At 39.7% G+C, this 23,857-nt stretch overlaps 1 protein-coding gene across 3 annotated transcripts; it reads left to right on the top strand.

Annotated features, from left to right (window-relative positions):
- Window positions 1-502: 502 nt before the first annotated feature.
- Window positions 503-23,851, top strand: atp2a2b (ATPase sarcoplasmic/endoplasmic reticulum Ca2+ transporting 2b). 3 transcript variants are annotated; one of them, XR_014921393.1, is made up of 24 exons: window positions 503-1,171; window positions 1,489-1,506; window positions 1,598-1,680; window positions 3,889-3,993; window positions 5,706-5,844; window positions 12,948-13,028; window positions 13,863-13,948; window positions 14,252-14,407; window positions 14,520-14,661; window positions 14,800-14,966; window positions 16,936-17,024; window positions 17,165-17,267; window positions 17,372-17,503; window positions 17,621-17,740; window positions 17,864-18,082; window positions 18,189-18,312; window positions 18,471-18,682; window positions 18,937-19,157; window positions 19,263-19,465; window positions 19,646-19,731; window positions 19,834-19,967; window positions 20,146-20,263; window positions 20,412-22,497; window positions 22,839-23,851. XR_014921393.1 is itself a non-coding variant. In XM_085463470.1 (24 exons), the coding sequence occupies exons 1-24, from the start codon at window positions 1,054-1,056 to the stop codon at window positions 22,850-22,852; spliced, it is 2,991 nt and encodes a 996-aa protein (XP_085319596.1). In that variant the 5' UTR covers window positions 503-1,053; the 3' UTR covers window positions 22,853-23,851. The 3 variants fall into 3 exon arrangements, 2 of the variants coding, with proteins under 2 accessions (XP_085319596.1, XP_085319595.1); XM_085463470.1 differs by having other exon boundaries at window positions 20,412-20,532; XM_085463469.1 differs by having other exon boundaries at window positions 20,412-23,851.
- Window positions 23,852-23,857: the final 6 nt, after the last annotated feature.

Genomic DNA, 23,857 nt, shown 5'->3' with positions numbered 1-23,857 from the left:
GGGGGGGGGGGGGGGGCTCACTTCCCACAGCACTGTGTATATGTATTATAACCAATATCCTATAGTACAAAATTTTAGGCAATTTTTAAAACTTTATCTGTTATTATTTTGAAAACAGGAGAACGGATATACTAAATAATTGATTTGCATTAGCTAATTATTTACAAATAATGGTGAAGCTATGTTATCGGACTGTTACTTTTTCTGGAATGTTCTATTATGAAAGTACAATTTGCCTCAAAAAAACCATGCAAATTACGATAGTTGAATATCAATAACAAATCATGTCCTTACAGTAAAAATCAATTACATAAGTATTTTTTTAAAGATACGATTGAAAATCATTCCGACTCACTGTCACATGTACAAACTGACTAAACACATGCTCCAGTGTACTGTTCCCACCGTGCAATGACGAAAAGCACTGAGTGTGTACGTAAGAGAGCGAGAAGGACTTCCGGTATCTCCAACCAATGAGGTGATTCCACATGCGGGCACCGAACACCGCATTCGAGAAGAAACGCTATTGGTGCTGATGAGGACGCTGCTGATTCCGCAACACACAGGCAAAGCGGGCGACGGGAGCCAAGCTGCAACTTACCCACATGTTTAAATCATCCATTCGGACGCAATTTTTCCGGGAGTCGCTGTTTTAAATGAAAGGGACAACATTAACAACATCCAGCTGAGACAGCAGCGTTGATATGGTTTTTTTCTCCAAGGTCTCACGAGGCAGCTAGCGAAGCAAAGCCGGCGAATTCAAGCAGAGCCAAAGGACCAGAGGCAATAGTTAGCTAGCTTTAGCCAGTTAGCCGCTCGCTAGCCCGGGAGCCGCTAATTTGTCCACTCTCGCCGCACACCTGTGCGCCGCGCTATCCTGTGTTGGAACTACTTAGCTCGTAACACTCACCGCTGTGGGTTTCCGCTTAAATATATATCTATTTTTAAATTTCAATTACGGTGACACCGAAGGAGGGGGAGTTAGAAAACCCACCTTGATAGGTTGAGGTTGGAACCAGCCAACTAAGCGGTGTCCTCAAGTGGCCATTCACCATGGACAACGCACACACAAAGACGGTGGAAGAAGTTTACAGCTTTTTTAATGTGAACGAAAGCACGGGTCTGAGTTTAGAAGAAGTGAAGAAACAACGGGAACGATATGGGCCAAACGGTAAGGAGCTGGTTTACATAGGTTTGTTCAAAAACAAGAAGCTATTCTCCCGGCGCCGCGTTATGGCCCATGGCTCCAGATATGTAACAGGCGAAAGAGCAAAAAGGAAGCTTACGTCACCATGTGCATGTTGAAATACTGGAAACCATCTCTTCTGTGACCAATTTTATGAGCAACTTGTCTTTATCATCCTACTACAGTATCATTGGCTGTTGATGTACTTCACTTGTGCTGAAATATGCTATTATGTATCAACTGCTTAACTTTAACTGCTTGTCCACCTTTTTTGCCTTCGTTATGAATGGGATGATCTACAGAACTACCAGCGGAGGAGGGTGAGTGAACCATTCTGGATGCTTTGGGGGGGGGATGACATGCATATGTTTAAAATGTATCACACTTAAGTTTGATGTTAACCCTCCCCAGGTAAATCACTTTGGGCACTAGTGATTGAACAGTTCGAAGATTTGCTTGTGAGGATCCTTTTACTTGCTGCCTGCATATCGTTTGTAAGTATAACACATGTTATGTTAGCAGTGCGGGTGATGTGTGCAGTGGTCTTTCAGACAATACTGGCTATTCATAGTGGTAATAATCAGTGAAGAGGATGTGACACTTGTACACTGGCAGTATTTTAATGATAGAATAGTGAGTCATTCATATGGAATACTTGAATAGAAGCACTCTCTCGCCTCAAGACTGATTACTTAGTACAAAATGTAATACTAAAACTTGGCTTTCAGCCAGTTGAACATCATTTATGTTCATTTCTACCACCATCCTTCTTTCAACCGCTCAGTGATGAGTTTAGAAAGCTTTTTTCCCCCTTTTCTCTCCACAGTTCAGCTTTGTCAGCCTACACATTGTATATAGTTATCATTTTGCAATTGATTCTGTGCAGATTATAGCTTAGGAAGAAAACTGTTCAAAATAAGAAAAGAAAGTCACCCAGAATTTGTCTGGTGACAAAACCCAGATTCATATTTTTCTTTTTTCTGATTCTGTGCAAACACGGCATTGCTCTTGAAGCTAATCATAAATTATCGTGGCTTCTTCAAGCATGTTGTTTTTATAGAGATTCTGTTAACACATCAATGCTCCAGAAGTCTGTAATTCAAAAGGAGCACTGACGCTGAGGCAGTTTGAGAATGGGTGAATCTGGCACTGTAACAAGTCTGAATGCGTGGCGTGTTGTTGACAAGAGCAGCAAACACTTGGCTGTTATAAAGAGAGAAGGCGACAGACACATGAGAAGTCGGTATACTTCAGTGGTGATTGATTTTACTGGTAACATACTGCTACAGTATAGCGAGGACTAATATTTGGAGTCATTAGTTGTCCGGTATGAACAAACATAACTTCTGAATGCTTTATATTCTTACCACCAATAAGTGGCGATCCCCAGCGTAGAGTATGCTTGACACAGTGGTAGGTTGAGTATCCTGTGGCTCTGCTTCTACTCAAGGATTGGCCACTCTCCCATTGGCTCAGACTATCCTGAGACACCAAGGCATGGTGACAACAGCCAGCTATGCTTTTCAGAGCTTATAAATCATCAGCTGTAGTACTCGGCCTTCTCTCAGTCACACCACATGCAGACACATTTACTTCAGTGTGAATATGAAGTTATATGCAGACATTTGTTAGATGTTACATTAAAACATTCAGGAACTGATGGGTGGAGTGTAAATTTCTTTAGTATAAAGTCTAAATTTGATGTTTGATTGGCAGTGTTGAAATAGGTTGGAGTAGGAGAGAGGCAGTTGACACACTTCTCTCCTGGCACAGTTTCTAAAAGAAGGGAAAGTGATTAATACCCTCTCACACACTTGGCCCCGTTCGCAATGCTGTCAGAAGCTGGCTTGGTATAAAATTTTAAATGATTATTGATGATTAAAATAATTTTTCCAACCACTATTAAGGCAAAGTGAGATTCTACCACAACTCCACCAACAGGCAAAGTTCATGGCAAACAGTGTAAGGAAATAACAACATGAACCTGACAATTACTATTGTCCAGAAAGTTGATTGAAAGGCCTCAAGTCCAAATTGTAAGTAACTGATCATAAATAAATATTCAGTGTAAGCCACAGTTTGACTTGTTTAATTTTGTTTGGCTGTGAGGTTATGTTTGCTGGTTTCTCACATTTAATTGATTTATTGAGTTCTTTTATAATATTTGTTCTATAAAAGGGTTGTAGCATTTCATGTGACATAAAGCTGGAGTCACTGCGCTTGTGGAGCTATTTGTCTTGGGCCATTAAATAGACAATCAGCTGAAAATAGCTGTGACCTTTTCACCTCCCTTTTCTCCATTCATGTGAATGACGCAATGTGGTGTTCAGCTCTGATATTTTCTGTTTCATGTTGTGATTTCAAAAGTCCTTTGTATTTTGATTTGGTTGTAAAGGGGCAGGTTTTGTGAATTTAGGCATCTTCACCATCAAGCCTGCAAGCTTGTTCTACTCGAGTCAACATTCTTGCAACTCTGTGAAACAAAGTAAACTCAAATGATACAACTTCAGTGAATAATCTAAAATATAATTCTGTGTAAATACTTTTTCTGACATATGCTAGAATATTCATTACTGGGTGTTCTTGGGTAAAAATATGCCATATCATCCCAGGCCAGGGACTTTAGTGTTACTTATAGCTCACACTTAAATATAAATTGCTTGCATTGTGTTTGATTCCCTTAATTTCTGTTTTGTCTGCAGGTCCTGGCCTGGTTTGAAGAGGGAGAAGAAACCGTTACAGCCTTTGTGGAACCTTTTGTTATCCTCCTTATTCTCATCGCAAATGCCATTGTAGGAGTTTGGCAGGTAAACGAAATTGCAGTTTTGAATCTGACTTCACATGGGTCATTAAAACTTGGCTACCTGAGTGAAATTTTCATGTACTGTTATGAATACTCGGCTTCCTTGTAAGCAGATAGGTTTTCCACATAACATCACACTTAGCTTAGATTTTAACCAAATCTACTAAATGGTGCTTAGTGGGGTGAGCAGGGAGTAGTTTTTTTTTTTCCCCTACCAGTTTCTGTCTTGCCAGTTATTCATCGTGCCATTAAAAAGCTTAATATCACAAAAATATGCATAGATGTTGTGTAGCTTGTAGAAGTCTCTCTTAAGAGGAAACTAATAATGTTATGGACAAAGAAGGTTTGATCAGATTACCAGTCTCCATTATTCAGATTATCTGACAACTTATTTGCACTTCTTCCTGTCGTCTCATCCTACGTATGCTTTGCAGTCAGAATAAATCTGTCCCCTCTCCATCAACCCTTGTATTCCTAGTATTAGTTGTTAGACTACATCAAGACTAGTTTGGATTTTTTTTCCTGATATTGCCTGTTTTTTGTTTTGTTTTTGTAAGATCCAAACAACATTTCAGAAATGAAGAAAACATAACCTACCAGACATAATGTTTTATTGGCTTCTTATTTAATTTTATCAAAGGATTATCAATGTCTGAGGAACAACTAGGGGTAGCCCTTCATGATAAACTGCGCTTAATATCTGTAGACAAATTAACTTCTTCCCTGGGGTCAGGATTGAAAGATCAGGCGTTTTGTTAAATAGGTTTTCTTCTCTCACTCGGTGCTGATGTAATCCAAACTGCACATTTGCTTGTTAAAGCCACCTGGGGATAAAATTCCAAATTACTATTTTGATTTATTTATGTGATTATAAACCACACCACACTATATTTCGTCAAAGACACCTGGTAGGCGAGTGTATCTCCGCTGGATTGCCTGTAAAAGTAAATGTTCGTTGAACAGTCCTGCTTAGGCTTGTGTAAATGGTGAGCTGTTAAGTGCCTGTTTGCCTTTGCTTATTCCTACAAAGCCACTATGAATGATGTAGAATGGAAGGGTGATCTGTTTGCTGCTTATCATGTTGGTGGTGGTTTGGCGCCTGTAGTTTTGTATATGTTGCTTAGCTTCCCTTAACTGGCCTCACCTTTACTGGCAGCCATTTTAAGAGCTTTGTATCCATTTTTCTGTGCTCCCTTACAAAGGTCATAACTTATGTGCCTGGTCTTGTTATGTCTATTCATGTGCAGCCTACTTACCGCTATGTTAAGAGTTGCCACTCAAACTATGCAGTCTGTAAGCGATCGGCCAGACAAAGAAAAGTGAAGAATGGTAAGGAAGGAAAATGGTGAGACTGAAAGGAATATTTGGGAAAACTGATGTAAAAATGCAGCTGTAGTATTTAAAATAAGGACAGTTTTACATAAATTAGGGGTCCTTTGAAGGTAACTGTAAAGTGTTTCACTTCTGAAAATGTAGCATTCCTACTATTTCAGCCTTTTGCAACACCGCAGTGTTTACTCTGCTTCACTTCCTCTCCTGGTTCACTTTGTCGGTTTGCTTACATAAAGATAACTCTCCATTATGTACATTGTGAATAGCTGTACACTGACTATCCGAGAGTCGTTTTAGTTTCACCTCCCTTTTCATCCTCAGCCTCTGAGCTGCATGTGTGGTGCTAGCTTGTTTTTAAGTCGAATTCCTGTTTCTACTTTTAAGGAACGAAATGCAGAAAATGCCATCGAAGCCCTTAAGGAGTATGAGCCAGAGATGGGGAAGGTGTACCGCCAGGATAGGAAGAGTGTCCAGAGAATCAAGGCAAGGGACATTGTGCCTGGGGACATTGTGGAGGTGGCAGGTAAGACTAAAAATATCAGGTGTACACTAATATAAAATAATATTCCAGATGTTGTTAGATGCTGCCAGCTTGTCATGAAAAAAAGCAAACAACAAAATTAAACACACTGTTCAGGATATATTGTGAGAAATTTTTCATCTTTTTGTCGCTTTGGTTCAGGTCATTGAAATCGCAACAGGAAGTGCAAAGCAACATAACGATTGTTAGATTTATTCATGTTTTTTTTTTCACCATGCTTTTCTAACAGGATAGAATGTAATTTCCTATTGATTGGTCTACATCAGTATCTGGTTTTAGTTTCCTTTTTTAAACTGATTGCATGCAGTATTGGTAATTCTTATCTAAAAACTTAAAGCTGTTTAAAAGCATGGCTGTAGTCCAGCAGTCATGTGCTATTGTTAAACATAAGATGATTACAGCTCTGTAAACATAACCAGTTATGATGTGCTTTTTACAGTGTTCAACATGTAGACACACAGCTGATCTCTCATCCTGTTTATCTCCCTAGACTATTTCAGAATAATTGTAGTATCAAGTAAATTATGCAATACAAGAGCAGCGGTTCAATCTGTTACTGAGCGTTAGTTGGCTGACCTCAGCTTGGATAGAGCCACACATGTTTATGCGTTTTGCGTCACTGCTCCTCATTACTCTGTGTTGTGTGTTTTCTTACCAAGACTTCATTTGGTCTCTTTTTATCTTTGTTCTTGTACTCTGTCTTGGGTTGTATATTTTTTTCCCTTTATTCCAGAGGAAAGCTTAGCGGAGTGTGTCTGTAATGTTTATCACAAGCTTACAGAACGGTTGTAGAATGAATGAGGATCCACTGCCTCTAAAGTAAATGCTGTGCTGTGCTCTGACAGATTTGTACTTGAAAAACTATCCCAGTAGGGCTGTTCGATATAACGATATATATCAGATGACAATATAAAAACGTCTGTTTCATTTTACGCTATCGTTTGTTTCGTGGTGTCGCAAAATAAACTGTTTACGTCAATATTTTTTCATCGTTTTGATGGTCACTGTAGTGGCTATATTAATTTCTTAAAGTTCTCTCTTTCGCTTATATTTTATATAACCACACTACGGCACAAACGGCGGCCTTTACAACTTATGTCTAAAAATGTATAGTTTCATATATCGGTTAAAACACTCGACTCCAGCTACATGACGCGCAGCTGGAAACACTTCCCGCAAGTCAAGCTGCCCGAGATTCACAGAATTTACAGAAAATGTTACAATTTTTGTGATTTATATTGTTATCGGGACGATAGAATTCTTATATTGGGATATGAGATTTTGGTCATATTGCACAGCCCTAAATCCCAGTATAACCTGATGGATTATATTCACTTTTTGTTTTTATTTTTTAAAATTTGCCACTCTTCACTCATTTTGTCATGATATGATAAGTTACAAATGCATCCATCATATCATGACAAAATGAGTGAAGATAAACCAAAATGTAATTGCTTCTGCCTGTCTGACATGACCTGAATAGATCCACTAAAGATAAGTATGAAGTACTTTAACCATATATTCAACAATTATTAACATTCAGCAAATCTGACATTTTAGTGGGACGGTCACTAATTCAAACAGCCCACTTTGCAAGCTTTATCAATGCAGTTAGATCAGTGTGATTTAGGGTCTGTGATAACAGGATGTTTGCGTGGCCATTAATGAGATAAATGGTTCCTTGAGTACTGACAATAACATGATTAACGAATTGTGTGCATATGTTTTTGTTATCAGTGTTGGTGAAACCAGTAAGTTGTATGTGTTATAAAACAGGATAGTGATGGGTATAATGTCAGTTGCAAAGTACCCTGCTGGACTGGGGTGCATGTGGTTTATATCTTTCTTTCACAATCTCAGATGCTTTGTCAGACCAGTTGTGAAATGCTAAGCTGAAGTGTGTGCTGAGTGTGTGAATTGCTCTGGTTTTGTGCCTTGCAGTCTGTCATTTGTATAGACATTTTTTTCTCACTCTTGCTCTCTTTTCACTCACTATAATCCATAAGAGCAGTTTCTATCTCAAAATTGTCTCAATAGAAACACTAGTTAGTTATTCATTATTAAATTAAATTGTCTCACAGCTGATATTAAACAAAAATCCAGTCTGAGTAATTTTTGTGAGCAAGAGGGTCAGGATCTGGCATTGTCTGGGTATAGCTGCTGCTACTGAGAAGAGCAAGCTGTTACTGGATGCCCTTGCTTTTCTAAAACTACTGTGAAAGCAAACATTAAAAATGTCTCCGATATATCAACATTCAAAACTGAAAGCAGTAAACACAAATTGGTAGAATGAGTTGATGTTTTATGGAGCTCTGATATGCAAAATTCAGGCTAAACACACTGGCCATCCATTATATTAAAAATGCAGCCACAACAGTGACTGATTAACATGGTGGTAGTTTGAAATCAACTCTGAGCAGAAGTTAGCAAATGGGGAAGGAAAAAAATTGGTTTACCCAACAGTCATTGTTGCATTTTCCAGTGTGAGTGGAGTCTTTCTCCTACTTAAAAAAATAAATAAAAAAAAATGTATCAGGCCAGAAAGGCTGACGTAAAACTCCTTAAAATCACTCTGGAAATTGTCCTATTAAAAAAAATTGGTGTGATAAGCACACATTGAACAAACAGTTAGCCTGTGCGTTTCACCGTTTTCCATCATAAATATTTTCAGGTGTGTTAGTTTGTACCAGTGTACTCAAACTGTGGGGCAGACCTCACTGAGGAATGTAAACAAGAGTTTGCTGATGCAATTACTGACCTGTTATTTACACAAAATTCAACTTGCATCTTTCTTTTTCATTTTTTGGTTAATGATTGATTAAAAATGTGGAATGGAGGGCTTGAACTATTTTTAACATCTGAATCAGGGCATGCCAAAAAACATGATGGCTGTTGGTGTAGATGGAGATTAACTGCTAAAATGCTCATCTTGTTAGAGATCAACTTTCCCGTTAAAATCTTTTTGAAATGGAAACACATTGGTGTCAGTGTAGCAGCAGCTGATTTATTTTATAGGCTTTGTTCTCTTAACTGCGTACTTCGTTTCCTGCGTTAATGTACTGGTTTTATTTGCTTTCTGCACTCGACTGACGTAAGAGACAATTCTTTGTTTTGTTTTTTTCTTTCTTGACATATAAAACCCATCAGCTCTGTTCTCATTGACTTACAGTTTTAACCCCAGCCTTTGGCCAGTGGTCACCATTAATGTGTTTTAGCCCAGAGGAAGAGACTAGACAGGATGTAACATGTAGAAAAGATACAGATTCAATTTGATGAATAATTTCTGCTCCAGATGGCCAGATTTCCTCTCTCTTTCAGGAGTGCAGGATGGCCTGTTTATTGTCATCACCCCTAGGTATTTCTTTGTTGATTTTTGGCCACGAGAGAGGAAGAGGAATAAATTAAGGAGAACAGAAAAGTTGACAAAAGTATTGATCCATTGTTGTAACTTACTAAACATTACATGAATGGACAATGTCCTGTGTTTGTGTGTCCTTAGGGGTTGTCTTGAATTTTTCCCCCCCCCAAATTCTTAAAAGAAGTAGAAGTCATTGGGGAGGTGGATGAACTCATGAAAGGTCCCAGGAGACTGGAAGCCTACGTGCTAGCACATCAGAGAGTCTGAGTCACTGGGAGAGAAAATATACAGCCCTCACTGGACCCCCTGTGAGTGGGTGCTTGTTGTCTTGATTACAGACAGATTCATACATCCTGAAATTCAGGCTATATTTTAAAGTCACATTGAATCATGGTTTTGGTCCACGATAAGGTTGGAAAGTGGGAACACAGACCCTGAATAGTGTCTGAAAACAGCTTCTGTCTTTAGAAACTGATGTGGCCTAATCGGTTAAGTTGCTGCCTGACATTTGTCCTGCACTCGAGGGAGCAGATAATACAGATAAAACCCTTTTGTTCACAAGGGAAAGGAAGGGGGTCCCAATCCCAGGGGCTGTCCACTCTGGAAAAAATAAAATGCCTCTAAGTTTATACAGCTGCAGTCCTGGGTGACTGCAGCAAATTTTGTTTTGTAGATAATTGAAAAATATTTAGAGTAATTACTCTTAACAAAAGGAAACAGCCACTGCACAGAGGCACTGTTAACTGCAGTTTATGCTTATCGACCTAATATTAACTAATGCATGCTTTTCCTTTTGGAATTAAAATACGATCACAATTCCCAGATAAGCAAGCTTGCCATGATGATGAACATATTGTACATCGTCATTGGGTAATGTATGCAGTTAAGGGTCTTACTGTTGAATAGCATTTATAGTCTGTGGTTGTAGGCAGAGTATTCTGTGTATTGTCTGTGAAAGTGGGTTAGTCTGCTTGCTGTGACCTTATTCCTAGTATACACCAGTGGATTGAAAATAGCGACATGCTTCACTGTTACTCTAAGGTAACAACAAAATAAACTATCACAGCTATGCAGATGACACACAAATATATATCACAATGTCACCAGGAGACCGAGGCCCTGTACAGGCTCTTGGTAAATGCATTGAGGAAATCAATGACTGGTTGTGCCACAATTTTCTCCAGCTAAACAAAAACAAAACTGAGGTAATAGTCTTTGGCGCCAAAGAAAAACGATTACAGGTCACCAGAGAACTTCAATCTATACATCTAAAAACCACAAACCAGGCGAGAAATTTGGGTGTAGTGATGGATGCAGACCTAAACTTAGAAAAACACATTAAGACAATAACAAAGTCAGCTTACTGTCACCTCAAGAATATATCAAGGATAAAAGATCTGATGTCTCAACAGGACCTGGAAAAACTAGTCCATGCATTCATCTTTAGTAGGCTTGATTACTGTAACAGCATCTTTACAGGTCTACCTAAAAAAATCAGTCAGACAACTACAGCTCATTCAGAACTCTGCTGCTCGAGTCCTCACTAAGACCAAAAAAGTGGACCACATCAGTCCAGCTCTGAGGTCCTTACACTGGCTGCCTGTCCGTCAGAGGATAGACTTTAAAGTTCTGATGCTGGCCTATAAAGCTCTGAATGGTTTAGGACCAAAATACATCAATGACCTCCTGACCCAGTATGAACCATCCAGATCCCTCAGGTCATCTGGATCCGGTCTTTTATCAGTTCCCAGAGTCAGAACCAGACACGGAGAAGCTGCATTCAGCTTTTATGCTCCTTATATCTGGAACAAACTCCCAGAAAGCCTCAGATCAGCTGAAACACTCAGTTTATTTAAATCCAGGTTGAAGACTCACCTGTTCTCAGCTGCGTTTGAATAAAGCACCAAACCCACACTTTAAGCTTAAATTTCAAAACTTACATTTAACTACTGATTTTATCTACTGTTCTGATTTTATCTGTTTTGATTTTATATACTGTTGTTTATTTGTTTGTTTGTTTGTTAATTAGTTAGTTAGTTTATTTGCTTGTTTTATTCAATTTTAAATCATGCTTTTTATTTGTTCTTGTTTCTAATGTCTCTGTAAAGCACTTTGAATCACCTTGTTGTTGAATTGTGCTATACAAATAAACTTGCCTTGCCTTGCCTAAGGTAGGAGGTTTTCTAATTAGTGAGTTTTAAAAGTCCCACAGGGCCTTCTAATATTTCCAGTGACTACAGTTCCTAATTTCTTTTTTGTCCTCCCCCATACTGCACTTGTTCATCTTCTTCACTGTCTCATATCTGTTAATGGTATTTCGTTTGCACGCAGGTGACGATGATAAGGATTTTGACAGTGTTTGGACAACTACAGAACCAAATTTGGTAGTACAGCTGGTGCAGTCCACGAGCATTACACTTAACATGAACCCAGCATTAACACGCTACAGTAATAACATTTTTATATGAATTGTGCGCTGTACACATGATGTGAAATGGTGTGGTGATCAGCTTATATTGGTTTAGTTTTAAGTAGAATTTCCTCGCTTAATTCTGTTGGTGGCAAAAGCTGTCACCAACTCACGAGACTTGTCTGAATTAACGAGCTATCTGTATGCAAGGACATGTCATATTTGTTTCTATTTCAGCTTATCTGACGTAAAACGGGTTTTCCTTGCTTAAAAAAACTTTTTTACTATCCCCCTCTTCAAATCCAGCTGCATGTTTTCAACTGATCAAAATAGTTTTCCCATTTTTGGATGTGTGGTTTGCAGGACTCATCTAATCCCTTTTCCCATTCCTCTCCTACATCCTTTTTCTCTTCCTCTTCTCTGAAGGGTACCGCAGGCCTAAGGGTTGGTTTACAAGTCTGTCATCACTCTCCATTATCCAGGGGTCTATTAAGAGCTTCTGGGTCATTGCTTTTACCTTTACACTTTTAGGCCATGTGATGTTTTAGTGCATGATGAAAATAGTGTTAGTGTATATTTGAATCCAAAGTGGCTTTAAAAAAAAAACACAAACATTTAATTTAAAAAACATTTTTAAGGTGAAGTTTGATACCTGAAGCACAAGTCTAGTAAGACTTTTTAAATGTTTGTATTTCCAGCCTCATCCCTGAAACGTTCAGTAAGTCTTTGCAGATCAGACCCACCTGCATGAGGAAATCATACAAAGTAGTGGTTGCTAATAAGTCTGTTGCTTTAATTGTACTTACTGTATTTATTCAGAGAAAACACTAGTTTGAAATTTGGTGTGTATTTGCATTTTGTGATCGTGTTACTGGGGCTCACTGAAGCCCGGTGTTAGTGGAAAAAATGAGCCACGATCTACTTGCATCCTGTGCAGGAGATGAGTGGAACATTAATCATTTTTGAATTCATGGCGCTCTCAGGCTTGAGTTTGATTATTTTATTACTCCCAGGGAGCATGAGATGGGATAACATGGCAGTTCATGTGTTTAGCATTTGTGTGTGGTGATTAATATTTATTTATAGCTTTTAACCCAGGTTTTCCTTTTCATGATAAAATACTCTAAATTTAGTAGAGTATTTTTACATGTGGGGTATGTGCATGCCTCAGCATAATGTTGCATCGGATAATTACAAAACTGCTTTTGTAAGTTGCATTGTTCAAAGTATCTATTCATTAGTTGTCAGTCCCATTCAAAGATGCATTTAAGTTGTTAAGAGGTACTTAGTTATATCCTGTTTTGTTTCTCTCCACAGTCGGCGATAAAGTGCCTGCAGACATCAGGCTCACTTCTATCAAGTCAACCACACTGAGGGTAGACCAGTCGATTCTTACAGGTAATTTCAGAGTTCAGCCATTTGCTTTTTTAAATATTTACTTTGTATTTGTGAGCTCTGTGTCGTACCCACAAAGAGTGATTGTACATATACCACCATCTTTTAATGCTTTTCCATAGCTTTATATTTTATGGTTTCTTTCTTGTTCACGCATTGCTGCTTTTTTTTTTTTAATTTATTTTTTCGCCCAGCTACCTCTGACCTTTTGATCAACCCAGACATGTAACAGCAGGAATAAGCACCTTGTCTCCTTTTCTGCACATTTCATTGCACTTAGTTGTCATGGCTGCTCAGCTGTGACAAAAATGAGTGATGTGAATAAAAGGTAAATGGATGATTCTGTGGGTGGATAATTGGACAATGAGGTAGATGGAAAGAAAAATAGAAGGGGAGAATATTGAAGGATGGAAAATGTAGGGGAGAAGAGTTTATGTGAACCAAGTCCTTAAATCGCTTGTCTTGCTCCGCTGCCTTAATTGGTAGCAAATTCCATGGGATATTTTAGTGTTTGAGCTATTTTTCTCCCCTCTTTCCTTCCCCATTCATGGCCATGCCGCCTGTCAAATGCTCCCTGCCTTACTCTATCAGAAAATGTGCAGTCTTGCACAGTTGATTACACACAGAGACATACACACATCAGATGAGGGGTTTGAAAGGCAGTGGAATTGCAGTATTTGATAATTGTCGGGCCTGCTCAGTCAGCTGCAAAGCCTTTTCTGCACATATCTGCCCAAAATGTCAACCAACCATCACAAGTACCACTACATGCTCTGCTGTGTAGAAACTGTGCGTCTGCTTCCCGTTCTCTTATCTTTTGTTTTCCTCTACCTGCAGGAGAGTCTGTGTCTGTGATCAAACACACAGACCCAGTGCCTGACCCGCGTGCTGTCAACCAGGACAAGAAGAACATGCTGTTTTCAGTGAGTCACTCACTAGACCATCTTAGGTGGTTTGGTGTCATTTTACACTTTTACGCTTTTTTTTTTTTTGAGGGGGAGCATGATTCCTCCTTTCCATCTTTTCTATCACCCAGAGCACACCTATAAAAGCAACAGTGTGCTGCTATTTACATTTTAAGCGTCTGTTTTTGAAATTTGTTTATAAAAGTTACTTCTGTGCGTCTCTAACCGGTCTCAGAGAAGTAGTTATTGACAAAGGGGAAAAACTGTCTTAAGATTTTTAGTTTTCTACTGCCTCTTTATTTTCCCTCATTACTCCACCAGGGTACCAACATTGCAGCTGGTAAGGCTGTCGGTGTGGTGGTTGCCACAGCTGGCAACACGGAGATTGGCAAAATCCGAGATGAGATGGCTACAACGGAGCAGGAGCGTACACCCCTGCAGCAGAAGCTTGATGAGTTTGGGCAGCAACTCTCCAAGGTTATTTAAATTGCATTGTTTTGCTTTTTTAAAAATAAATGAATAAAAATCTAATGTTTATTCCATTTGATATTAAAAGATCTTTAAATAAAAAATAAATTTTTAATTCAAGGTTATTTCACTGATCTGCATTGCTGTGTGGATCATCAATATTGGACATTTCAACGACCCGGTTCATGGAGGTTCCTGGATCCGAGGTGCTGTCTATTACTTCAAGATTGCTGTGGCTCTTGCAGTAGCTGCAATTCCTGAGGGTAAGCTGGACATTTGCAAATGTAGTTCTGTCCTTGATATGCTTGCTTCATTTTCCACTACTTCACGAGACGACTAAAGAATTTTCATCATTTAATAATCCTCTTTTCTGCTGTGGCTCCGCTGTTGCTGTTTTGCAGGGCTGCCGGCTGTCATCACTACCTGCTTGGCTTTAGGAACACGGCGTATGGCCAAGAAGAATGCTATTGTCCGCAGTTTGCCCTCTGTAGAGACCCTTGGCTGTACATCTGTCATCTGTTCCGACAAGACTGGCACACTGACGACCAATCAGATGTCTGTGTGCAGGGTAAGAAAACAGTGGGCAGTCGTTTTGAGTGCATGACGGAAGGAAGATGGATCGTAGTGTATCTTTAGTGGATTTAATGTATTTTTGTCACACCAACATCTAGGCACATCAGCGAATCTGAGTTTGGTTTTGGGGTTACTGCTAAGTCCACACTGAGGAAAACTGGTTGGAATCTCTGTAGATTGGTTTTTATGTGCTAAAAATGCCTCACTGTGGATCTGTTAAATGGTATACCACTGTAATTAAACATTATGTGATTATGTTGAGTGAACATAACTTAATGCGGAGTTTCCTAATATTTTCTGGACTCTGAACCCAGCAACTAGTACTGAATTGTGGTAATATTAACTAAACACTGTGTCACTGTTTGACTGTAAAATTCCCCCAATTCGTCTTTAAACATAGTGATTTACTGAGCAATAAAGCCTACTCGGGCTGAATGGCTAACAATAACACAATGAAAGAATTGAGTTTTACATATTTGGGGATGAAATGAGATTCAGAATTACAGGTGTTTCTTTTTTTTTTTTCATCCCTTATTAGTGCATGAATAATTTTATACTGCATCTTTTTACAGTCTGTTGTAGTACAGCAGAATATGTATTCTTCCCCCCTTTTCCTTCCATCTTTTTCAGTGCTCTCAGCCCCCACCCTCATTCAGGCAGCATGCTGATCAGTATGCAGTAGTTAGTCACTTGCAGCAAAACCAGTAGAGTTGCGTAACTGACCTTGTGTCTCTTTCGGCTGCCCCTGTGTCTCTATCCCTTGCTCATCCTTTAATTTTCTGCAAGCTACCTCTGCAGTGGCCAAGATGCTGCTGTCCAACTAGGGCACTACTGAAATTTGCTGCCATGAGTGACCGAAGGCTTCTCTTCAGTGCAGTGCCCTTTTCTTGTTCTTGTGTTTTGTGTAGGACAGCCAGTGACGTCACTGCCTTTTGAAGTCTTGCTAGTGCCTGAGGATAGTGCAGCCATAATGCCAGCTCATCATTTTATTCAGATATTTCTATTTTCATCCCCTGAGCAGCTTTGTTCTGCTCCTCTCAGTTTGGGGCAAATGTGGAATGAATAATCCATGTATGTTTGAATTAATGCACACTTCTGAATGACATTCCTAACAGAGCTAGTGCTATCTGCCTGAAAACCTCTTTGTTTCCTCTCATGTTATCCTTGCTCTTGTTTTCTGACATTTTTGCCATATTAATTTTATGTTTAAGCAATATTTATAGGCTGTAATTATGTGTTAGGCAAAGAATCCCTGTGTGGAGTCCTAACTTGTTGTAAGATGACATTTATTGAACCCTCCCATCAAAGCCCTTTGTGGTGTCTGCTTTGGCTCACCATTTCATCATTACACTCTGTTCAATGTTAGAGTGGACTGAAGGTTTCTTTGATGTCGATTGTAGTCTGATGCCATCTGCTGGATGCAGTGTGCATCAGTCTCTCAGCTTTCCCCCTTTGCCATCTTCGGACTTTGATACTCGAGTTATAATGTAATGAATACAGCATTGCACACATTGGACAGGAGGAGCTGGACGTGATAGTGGAAGACGTTGAGTTTTTCATTGGGAGCGATGAAATGAGTACATCAGAAAGACGGCTTAGGTTGAGCATTTTGGAGAAAAGAGTTACAGAAGTAAGGTTGAGATGGGTTGGTGGATGTATTGGACAAAGGATGTTGAGGAAAGGGTGAAGACCTCAGAGGTGGTTTGTGGATGTAGTGTGAAAAAGGACATGTCTGTTGCTGTTTTTCTTTTCTTTTTTTTATTGTACCTCTTACATTCAGAACTGCAGAAACCCTGAAAGTTACTTGATGATCTATCCATCTCACTGTATCTCTAATCCCTAGCAGGGAGACGGAAGCGACCCCCTAAAGGGAGCAGCCAAAAGTTATTTATACAGACAATAAATATGTTATGTGTGTTTCAAATATTATAATAAATTCAAAAATGTTTCTTTTGTTCCTCTAGATGTTTATCATTGATCGGGCAGAGGGCGATCACTGTTCATTAAAGGAATTCACCGTTAGCGGCTCCACATATGCCCCAGATGGACAAGTGTGAGTATTCAGTCTTCTTCTATGCCTCTAAGTTTTATTTGGGGCATCTTATAGCAAGATAGACATAAATGCTAAATTTCTATTTCTGCAAATGTGAGTTTCCTAACTGTTCCTCTGATATTTTTTATTTTTTTGTTTAGATTCCATGATGGAAAAACAGTCAAATGTTCCCAGTATGATGCGTTGGTGGAGCTGGCCTCTATCTGTGCTCTCTGTAATGATTCCTCGCTGGACTTCAATGAGGTTTGCAGTATTAATGGTTCTTGATCCTTGAAATGACATTTACATGTTTTGTGTGGCAATTTCCACATAAAAGATTAACATTGGTTGTTTTTTCTTCTTCCCAGGCCAAAGGTGTGTACGAGAAGGTGGGTGAGGCCACAGAGACGGCTCTCACATGCCTGGTTGAGAAGATGAACGTGTTTGATACAGACGTGAAAGGCCTCTCCAGGGTTGAGCGAGCCAACGCCTGCAATTCTGTATGTAATTGAATGCTTTAAGTCTGCTTTTCCTTCTCTGTCAGTGTGCAAAAATGTACAGCTTTTCACTTTATTAGAGAAATTCTTATTGGTGGTTTGGTTTTGTTGCATATTTAGGTGATCAAGCAGCTGATGAAGAAAGAGTTTACCTTGGAATTTTCCAGAGACAGGAAGTCTATGTCTGTGTACTGTACTCCTAACAAAGCACGCTCCTCAGTTGGCAAGATGTTTGTGAAGGTAAGAAATGCAACTACTATGCATTATTACAGGATTTGAAGCCTTGACACAGCTGCATGTTAAATTATTATCTTAGAGGTTGGTCTTTGCCTTTCTCATTAACTGATTTGTTCCTGTTCATAGGGTGCTCCTGAGGGAGTGATTGACAGGTGCATGCACGTTCGTGTAGGCAGTAACAAGGTACCCATGACCCCTGGAATCAAGGAAAAGCTAATGTCTGTGATCAGAGAGTATGGAACGGGCAGGGACACCCTGCGCTGTCTGGCTCTGGCCACACGAGATAATCCCCTGAACAAACATGAGCTGATGTTAGATGACTCCTCTCGATTTATCGAGTATGAGGTGAGAGCTGAAGCAGATGGATCGGATCACTTTATTATCTGAAAGCAGTTTTTTGTTTTTTTTGTTTTTTTAAAGTTCCTTAATCTGTGATTTTCTTATCTTGCAGACTGATCTGACATTTGTGGGTTGCGTGGGCATGCTGGATCCTCCCAGGGCAGAGGTGGCAGCCTCTGTTAGGCTCTGTCGTCTCGCTGGCATCCGAGTAATTATGATTACCGGAGACAACAAGGGTATGTGACAGTTGTATCTGAAAAATTAAAAGCGAAACAAATCAGAACACTCTGCTACTCTACAGATAATAAAAAAACATGGCAAATACGGCTTAACCAGCTTGTTTCTTTCCCAGACGCCTGAAGTAATAATTACTGCGTTCTCATGTATATTCCAGGGACGGCTGTGGCTATTTGCAGGCGCATTGGTATTTTTAGAGAAGATGATGACGTTTCCAGCATGGCTTTCACTGGCCGAGAGTTTGATGATCTGTCACCTGCGCAGCAGAGAGAGGCTGTGGTCAAGGCTCGCTGCTTTGCACGGGTTGAGCCTTCACATAAATCCAAGATTGTTGAGTATCTGCAGTCCTATGATGAGATCACAGCTATGGTAAGAAAAAATGGTGTTCTTCAGTCATGCATGCACGAAAGCATCTAAAACCAACCGTGCCATTTCTTTTCTAGATTTTTAATGTCTTATACCTTTTGGCTTTGTCACAGTTTTCTGCTGTTTTTCCCTTTTTTTTGCTTAGATTAAAGGAGCACTTGGATAAAGACGAGTTTCATTTCATTTCAGACGAGTCATTTATTTCAGACTATAAAACTCTGAATATTTTCCTGTCCTGCTTTTCATTCTCTCCTCAGACTGGTGATGGTGTAAATGACGCCCCTGCTCTGAAGAAGGCTGAGATTGGCATTGCCATGGGCTCGGGTACAGCTGTGGCCAAGACCGCCTCTGAGATGGTGCTGGCTGATGACAACTTTTCCACCATTGTTGCTGCAGTTGAGGAAGGAAGAGCCATTTATAACAACATGAAGCAGTTTATCAGATACCTCATCTCCTCAAATGTGGGCGAAGTTGTCTGGTGAGAATGACTTGCTTTTACAAACACACTTCATTCTTCTGAAATAAACACACATTATGGTTTTAGGGCACTTGATCATTTGTCATTCCTCTTTTTTTTGTGCAGCATCTTTCTGACTGCAGCTCTGGGCTTTCCTGAAGCTCTCATTCCCGTCCAACTGCTCTGGGTCAACCTGGTGACTGATGGTTTGCCTGCCACCGCTCTAGGTTTCAACCCACCAGACTTGGACATCATGAATAAGCCTCCACGCAATGCTCGTGAGCCGCTCATCTCTGGATGGCTTTTCTTCAGATACCTAGCTATTGGATGTAAGTAGTGAAAATCAAAGAGTGTACATATGCGCATGTGATACTCTGCTTTATACTGTATACAGCAAATAATTTGCAAGACGGCTGCTGCTACTCCTATATGTTTAAGTTTTAATTGCTGTTTCATGAGCATCTGTGCCATTGTCTGTGTAGGAATGATTTTTTCTTTGTGTGCGTCAGGTTATGTTGGTGCTGCCACTGTTGGTGCTGCTGCCTGGTGGTTTGTTGCAGCTGAGGATGGACCAAGGATCACCTTTTACCAGCTGGTAGAGCTTAATAACGCTATCATGCTAATTTGCTGCACTTTAATATGCCAGATTCTTCTGTTGGAGAACGTTGCTGATCTTTTTTTTCTTTCTGCCTCTTAGAGCCATTTTCTGCAGTGTGGTCCAGAAAATCCAGACTACCAGGGCATGGACTGCAAAGTGTTTGAGTCTCCTTACCCCATGACCATGGCCCTGTCTGTACTGGTCACGATTGAGATGTGCAATGCCCTTAATAGGTTAGGCATCTTTCCCAGCTGTTGATCTTCAGCTCCTCTTTTACGTTCACTCTCCGTGTGTGTGTGTGTGTGTGTGTGTGTGTGTGTGTGAGATGTTGGGAAATAAAGATTCATGAGTTTTTCTTTTCGAGTGAGTGACTTTTTAACAACCATCACCATTTGTCTGTGTTCCTCACAGCGTGTCAGAGAACCAGTCCCTGCTGCGGATGCCTCCGTGGGAGAACGTGTGGCTGCTGGGAGCCATCTGCCTCTCCATGTCCCTTCACTTCCTCATCCTCTATGTGGAACCTCTGCCAGTGAGCATTATTTTTCATTTTGACACAAAGAGTTTTATTTTACTGTCATCTGGATGCAGAGCACAAGAAAAGAAACATTGCTGTGTTGGCAAATTTCCTAATTCTGTTACTTTGTTCATTGCTGTTTCTGTTGTTTCTTCTTTTCCAGATCATTTTCCAGATCACACCCCTGAATCTGACCCAGTGGCTTATGGTGCTCAAGATCTCGCTCCCTGTCATTCTACTGGACGAACTGCTCAAGTTTGCTGCCAGGAACTACCTGGAGCCCGGTAAAGACCTGGAGAAGCCTGCCAACTCCAAAGGCTGCTCCCTGTCTGCATGTATGGAGGGAATCTCGTGGCCCTTTGTGGCCATTTCCCTCCCGTTGGTCCTCTGGATCTACAGCTGCGACACTAACATGGCCGACATGTTCTGGTCCTGACTGACTTGAGCACAACCTCGACTTTTCCATTCCCCACCCACTGCCATCACTTCCCTCTTTCCCTCTCCTCTTCTCTCTCTGCCTTCTGTAATGTGCGTAGCTAGTGCGTGTGTGTGTGCATTTGTAGAGTTAGTGTGTGTGCCTCTGCGTGCCACCACGTGCGTAAGAGAAAGGACCAACTTTGACACATAACAAATAATATAAAATGTTAACACTGAGAAGACGTCTGTTTTGAGGTGGTATAGGAATAATGAATGGGTGAGGCTTTAAATGTGAGTGTTAGAAGACCATCACTCCCATAGCTGTGGACTTTTTTTGTTGCTGGTGTGAAAGAAAATGTACCGTTGCCAGTTATTATTTTTGTTCATGTCAATATTGCCTTTATGGTTCATATTTCAATGATGGTGGGAATAACATGTCCTGTGTCACTACAGTATAAACAGCAAAATTCGGGTTTTTTTTGTTTTGTTTCCCTCTTGATGAAAAGGAAAATTAGGATATCAGAAATAATTTGATCTGTACAGAGACTGAACACTATTTTATGCAACTTTTTTTATGGCTTTGTAAATTGTTTGACCAGCGTGGCTTAGACATACCGCCTTGATTTATTTTCTGATGTTTACCATTGTGTCTTCAGTATAAACTCAGAACTCTTTCAGAGAGGACGAGCTCCATGTGGCAGACAAGGACGGGGGGGAAGGTTTGGGAGTGAAACATTTGAATGCTTAGCTAACAACAAAAAAAGACAACAAAAGAAAACCTTTGATAAACAAAAGCCGCATGTCCTGTGACAAAGCATGAACTGTATGTGTTTCTCATTCTAATTTAATTGTGTATGGTCCCCCATGTTAGAGCGAAAATTAACTTCATAGATGTTTTTTGTTTTTTTTAACTATAATGATCGAAAGTTTTTCAGTAAGTTTTTCTGCACTGGGCAGAGCACAGCTACCTCAATATAAGATTTTTCTTTTGCTCATCTTGAGATACTTTTCCTCAACAGTCTTGCTAAAGCGTAACATCTGAGGTGTGCCCCTATTTGCTTGTGCAGAAAACAACGAACAAAATCTCTCGTCCCTCTAACATTTTAAAGAATATATTTTGTGTTGATTTGTGACATTAACTTTATTTGTGTGTGTGTTCTGAGACAGAACTGGGTGGGGATGTTGTAAGGTGACTACCATCTCCATGGCGTTTGATTCAAAGGATCATAATATTAAAATTTTAAGGAAGAATACTAATACAGCAGCTGCTCCAATGAATGGACTTTGGATTACAAATTAAAAAACGCCCAAATGTTGTCATTTTTGTTTTTTTACTTTAAGAAAAATACACTCATGAACCCTTTGAATCAAGTGTTTTCTGTCTTTATTTAATACAATATAGACCCATGATATTCAATATTATTCATATCCATTTTTTGTATGTGCATATAATACTTGAATACAGACCATTTCAGACATGTGAATGCTTCGGTTTTCTTGGCACAACATTGCAGGCATGAGCTATTCATGGCATAAGAACCTGTGTGTTTGACTCTTAGACTATTCTTTAGGGGACTTAGTTTATGTTTGGTATACCATGCTTTACAGTAGTCTGTACTCGTTGGATCAGAGCCTATTCAGTCTACACTCATCTTAAGCATCACTGTTTGGAAATTCTGATGTGAGAAAAGCCCATCATTAGCATGTGTTTTGAAGCCTGGGTTTATTCGTGCTTGTGCGTGTTCCTCTTAACAGCTGTGTGCTTTTTTTTTTTTTTTTCTTTCTCTCCTTTCTCCCCCTCAATGCCTACCACTGGCCACCCTGTCACTAGAGTGAGTATCCATTTCCAGATATGCTAAATTAACAAGAGAAGACTCTTATAAAACAAAACGAATGGGTGTCTTGTTATTAAATTGGGAAGCATACGAGTAACTGAAGGGATGCAAGGGAGTCTTTAAGGACTACCAGTACATAGACAAACAGAACAACTTGACTTTGGCCACATGCCACTACTGTGAATGCCACCGAGTGCTGTTCTTTTCACCCCTCTCACACTTGCTTATGTTCACGAAATCCTCTTGTGGTAGAAAATGTACAGTGTAACAAATAATGGGAATACTTGTCACCATTTTTAAGAGTTTTGTGCTAACTGTTTTTCCTCTTCCTTTTTTAGGTTGGCTCTCATAAATGCTTCGTATATAAGAGTAGCCTCTAAAGTTGCAGCCATCCTACAACCCAGGGTGTCCACTCACTCTGGCTTCACACACCTCAGACACCATGATGACCAGCAGTATGTACCGTTGTGCAGACAGGGAAAAAAGTAAATAATTAGGACACGTTTTACAGTAATGAGACCAAATATGTAAGGATGTACTTCAAAAGGATTTGGGAGCTTATCCTAGCTCCTTTTGCCCAATGCATCACGACACGTGACCACATACTTCTCGAGACACTTGTACCTCCGCGTGCAGTTGCTAAATCATCAACACTTATGTTTTGTGTGCAGGGAACTTCTTAACGGCCTCAACGATCCCTCTTGCATGATGAACATATTTCCAACTTCCATGGTAGCTTGTCACATAGAGAATCTTTAAAACACTGGGTTGAATGGTCTTAGGTCTACATCAGTGTAAAAAATAGGAACATTCATGCATGCGTTTCAGCTGTATGTAGGCTTTGCAGTTTGTATTTATAGATTCTAATGTATTATAGTCAGATAACATTAAGATATATTGCAAAAATCACTGTTTTTATTGTAATGGTTTGGGTAATTTGCACAATATTAATGTGGATAAATGAGTGATGCTAAACTTGACTGTACTTTGGTCATTTGAATTTTACTCCTACTGTAGGCTGATCACTGACCCATTTACTTTGAAGAAGTCTTTTGCGATGAGTACAACAGACTGACACTGATTCATTGGTAATCCTGCAATACAACAGTGTTCTGTTTTCTTATTGCCTCTGTATAATTCTGATAATGTATCCTTATGAACTGCTGTAAAACTGTGATCTAATTCGGGGGAAGGGACGGTAGAAACTCTTCAGCGAAACCTGGTTGAAGAACAATAGTAACCATATTTTAAAAAAACAAAACAAAAGACGATCATTATTGAAGACTTGTAATGGTTACCATGCATTACTGAGGTTGTGGTTTCAGGTAAATAAAAATACATAGCATTTGAATTGTCT

Source organism: Copadichromis virginalis, linkage group LG7 (genome assembly GCF_057382275.1).
Source record: "Copadichromis virginalis isolate Kocher_CV1m ecotype Utaka linkage group LG7, C_Virginalis_male_GT1.1, whole genome shotgun sequence".
Lineage (NCBI taxonomy): Eukaryota > Metazoa > Chordata > Actinopteri > Cichliformes > Cichlidae > Copadichromis > Copadichromis virginalis.
The sequence above is the reverse complement of the archived record's forward strand: the minus strand, read 5'-3'. Positions and strand labels throughout refer to the sequence as shown.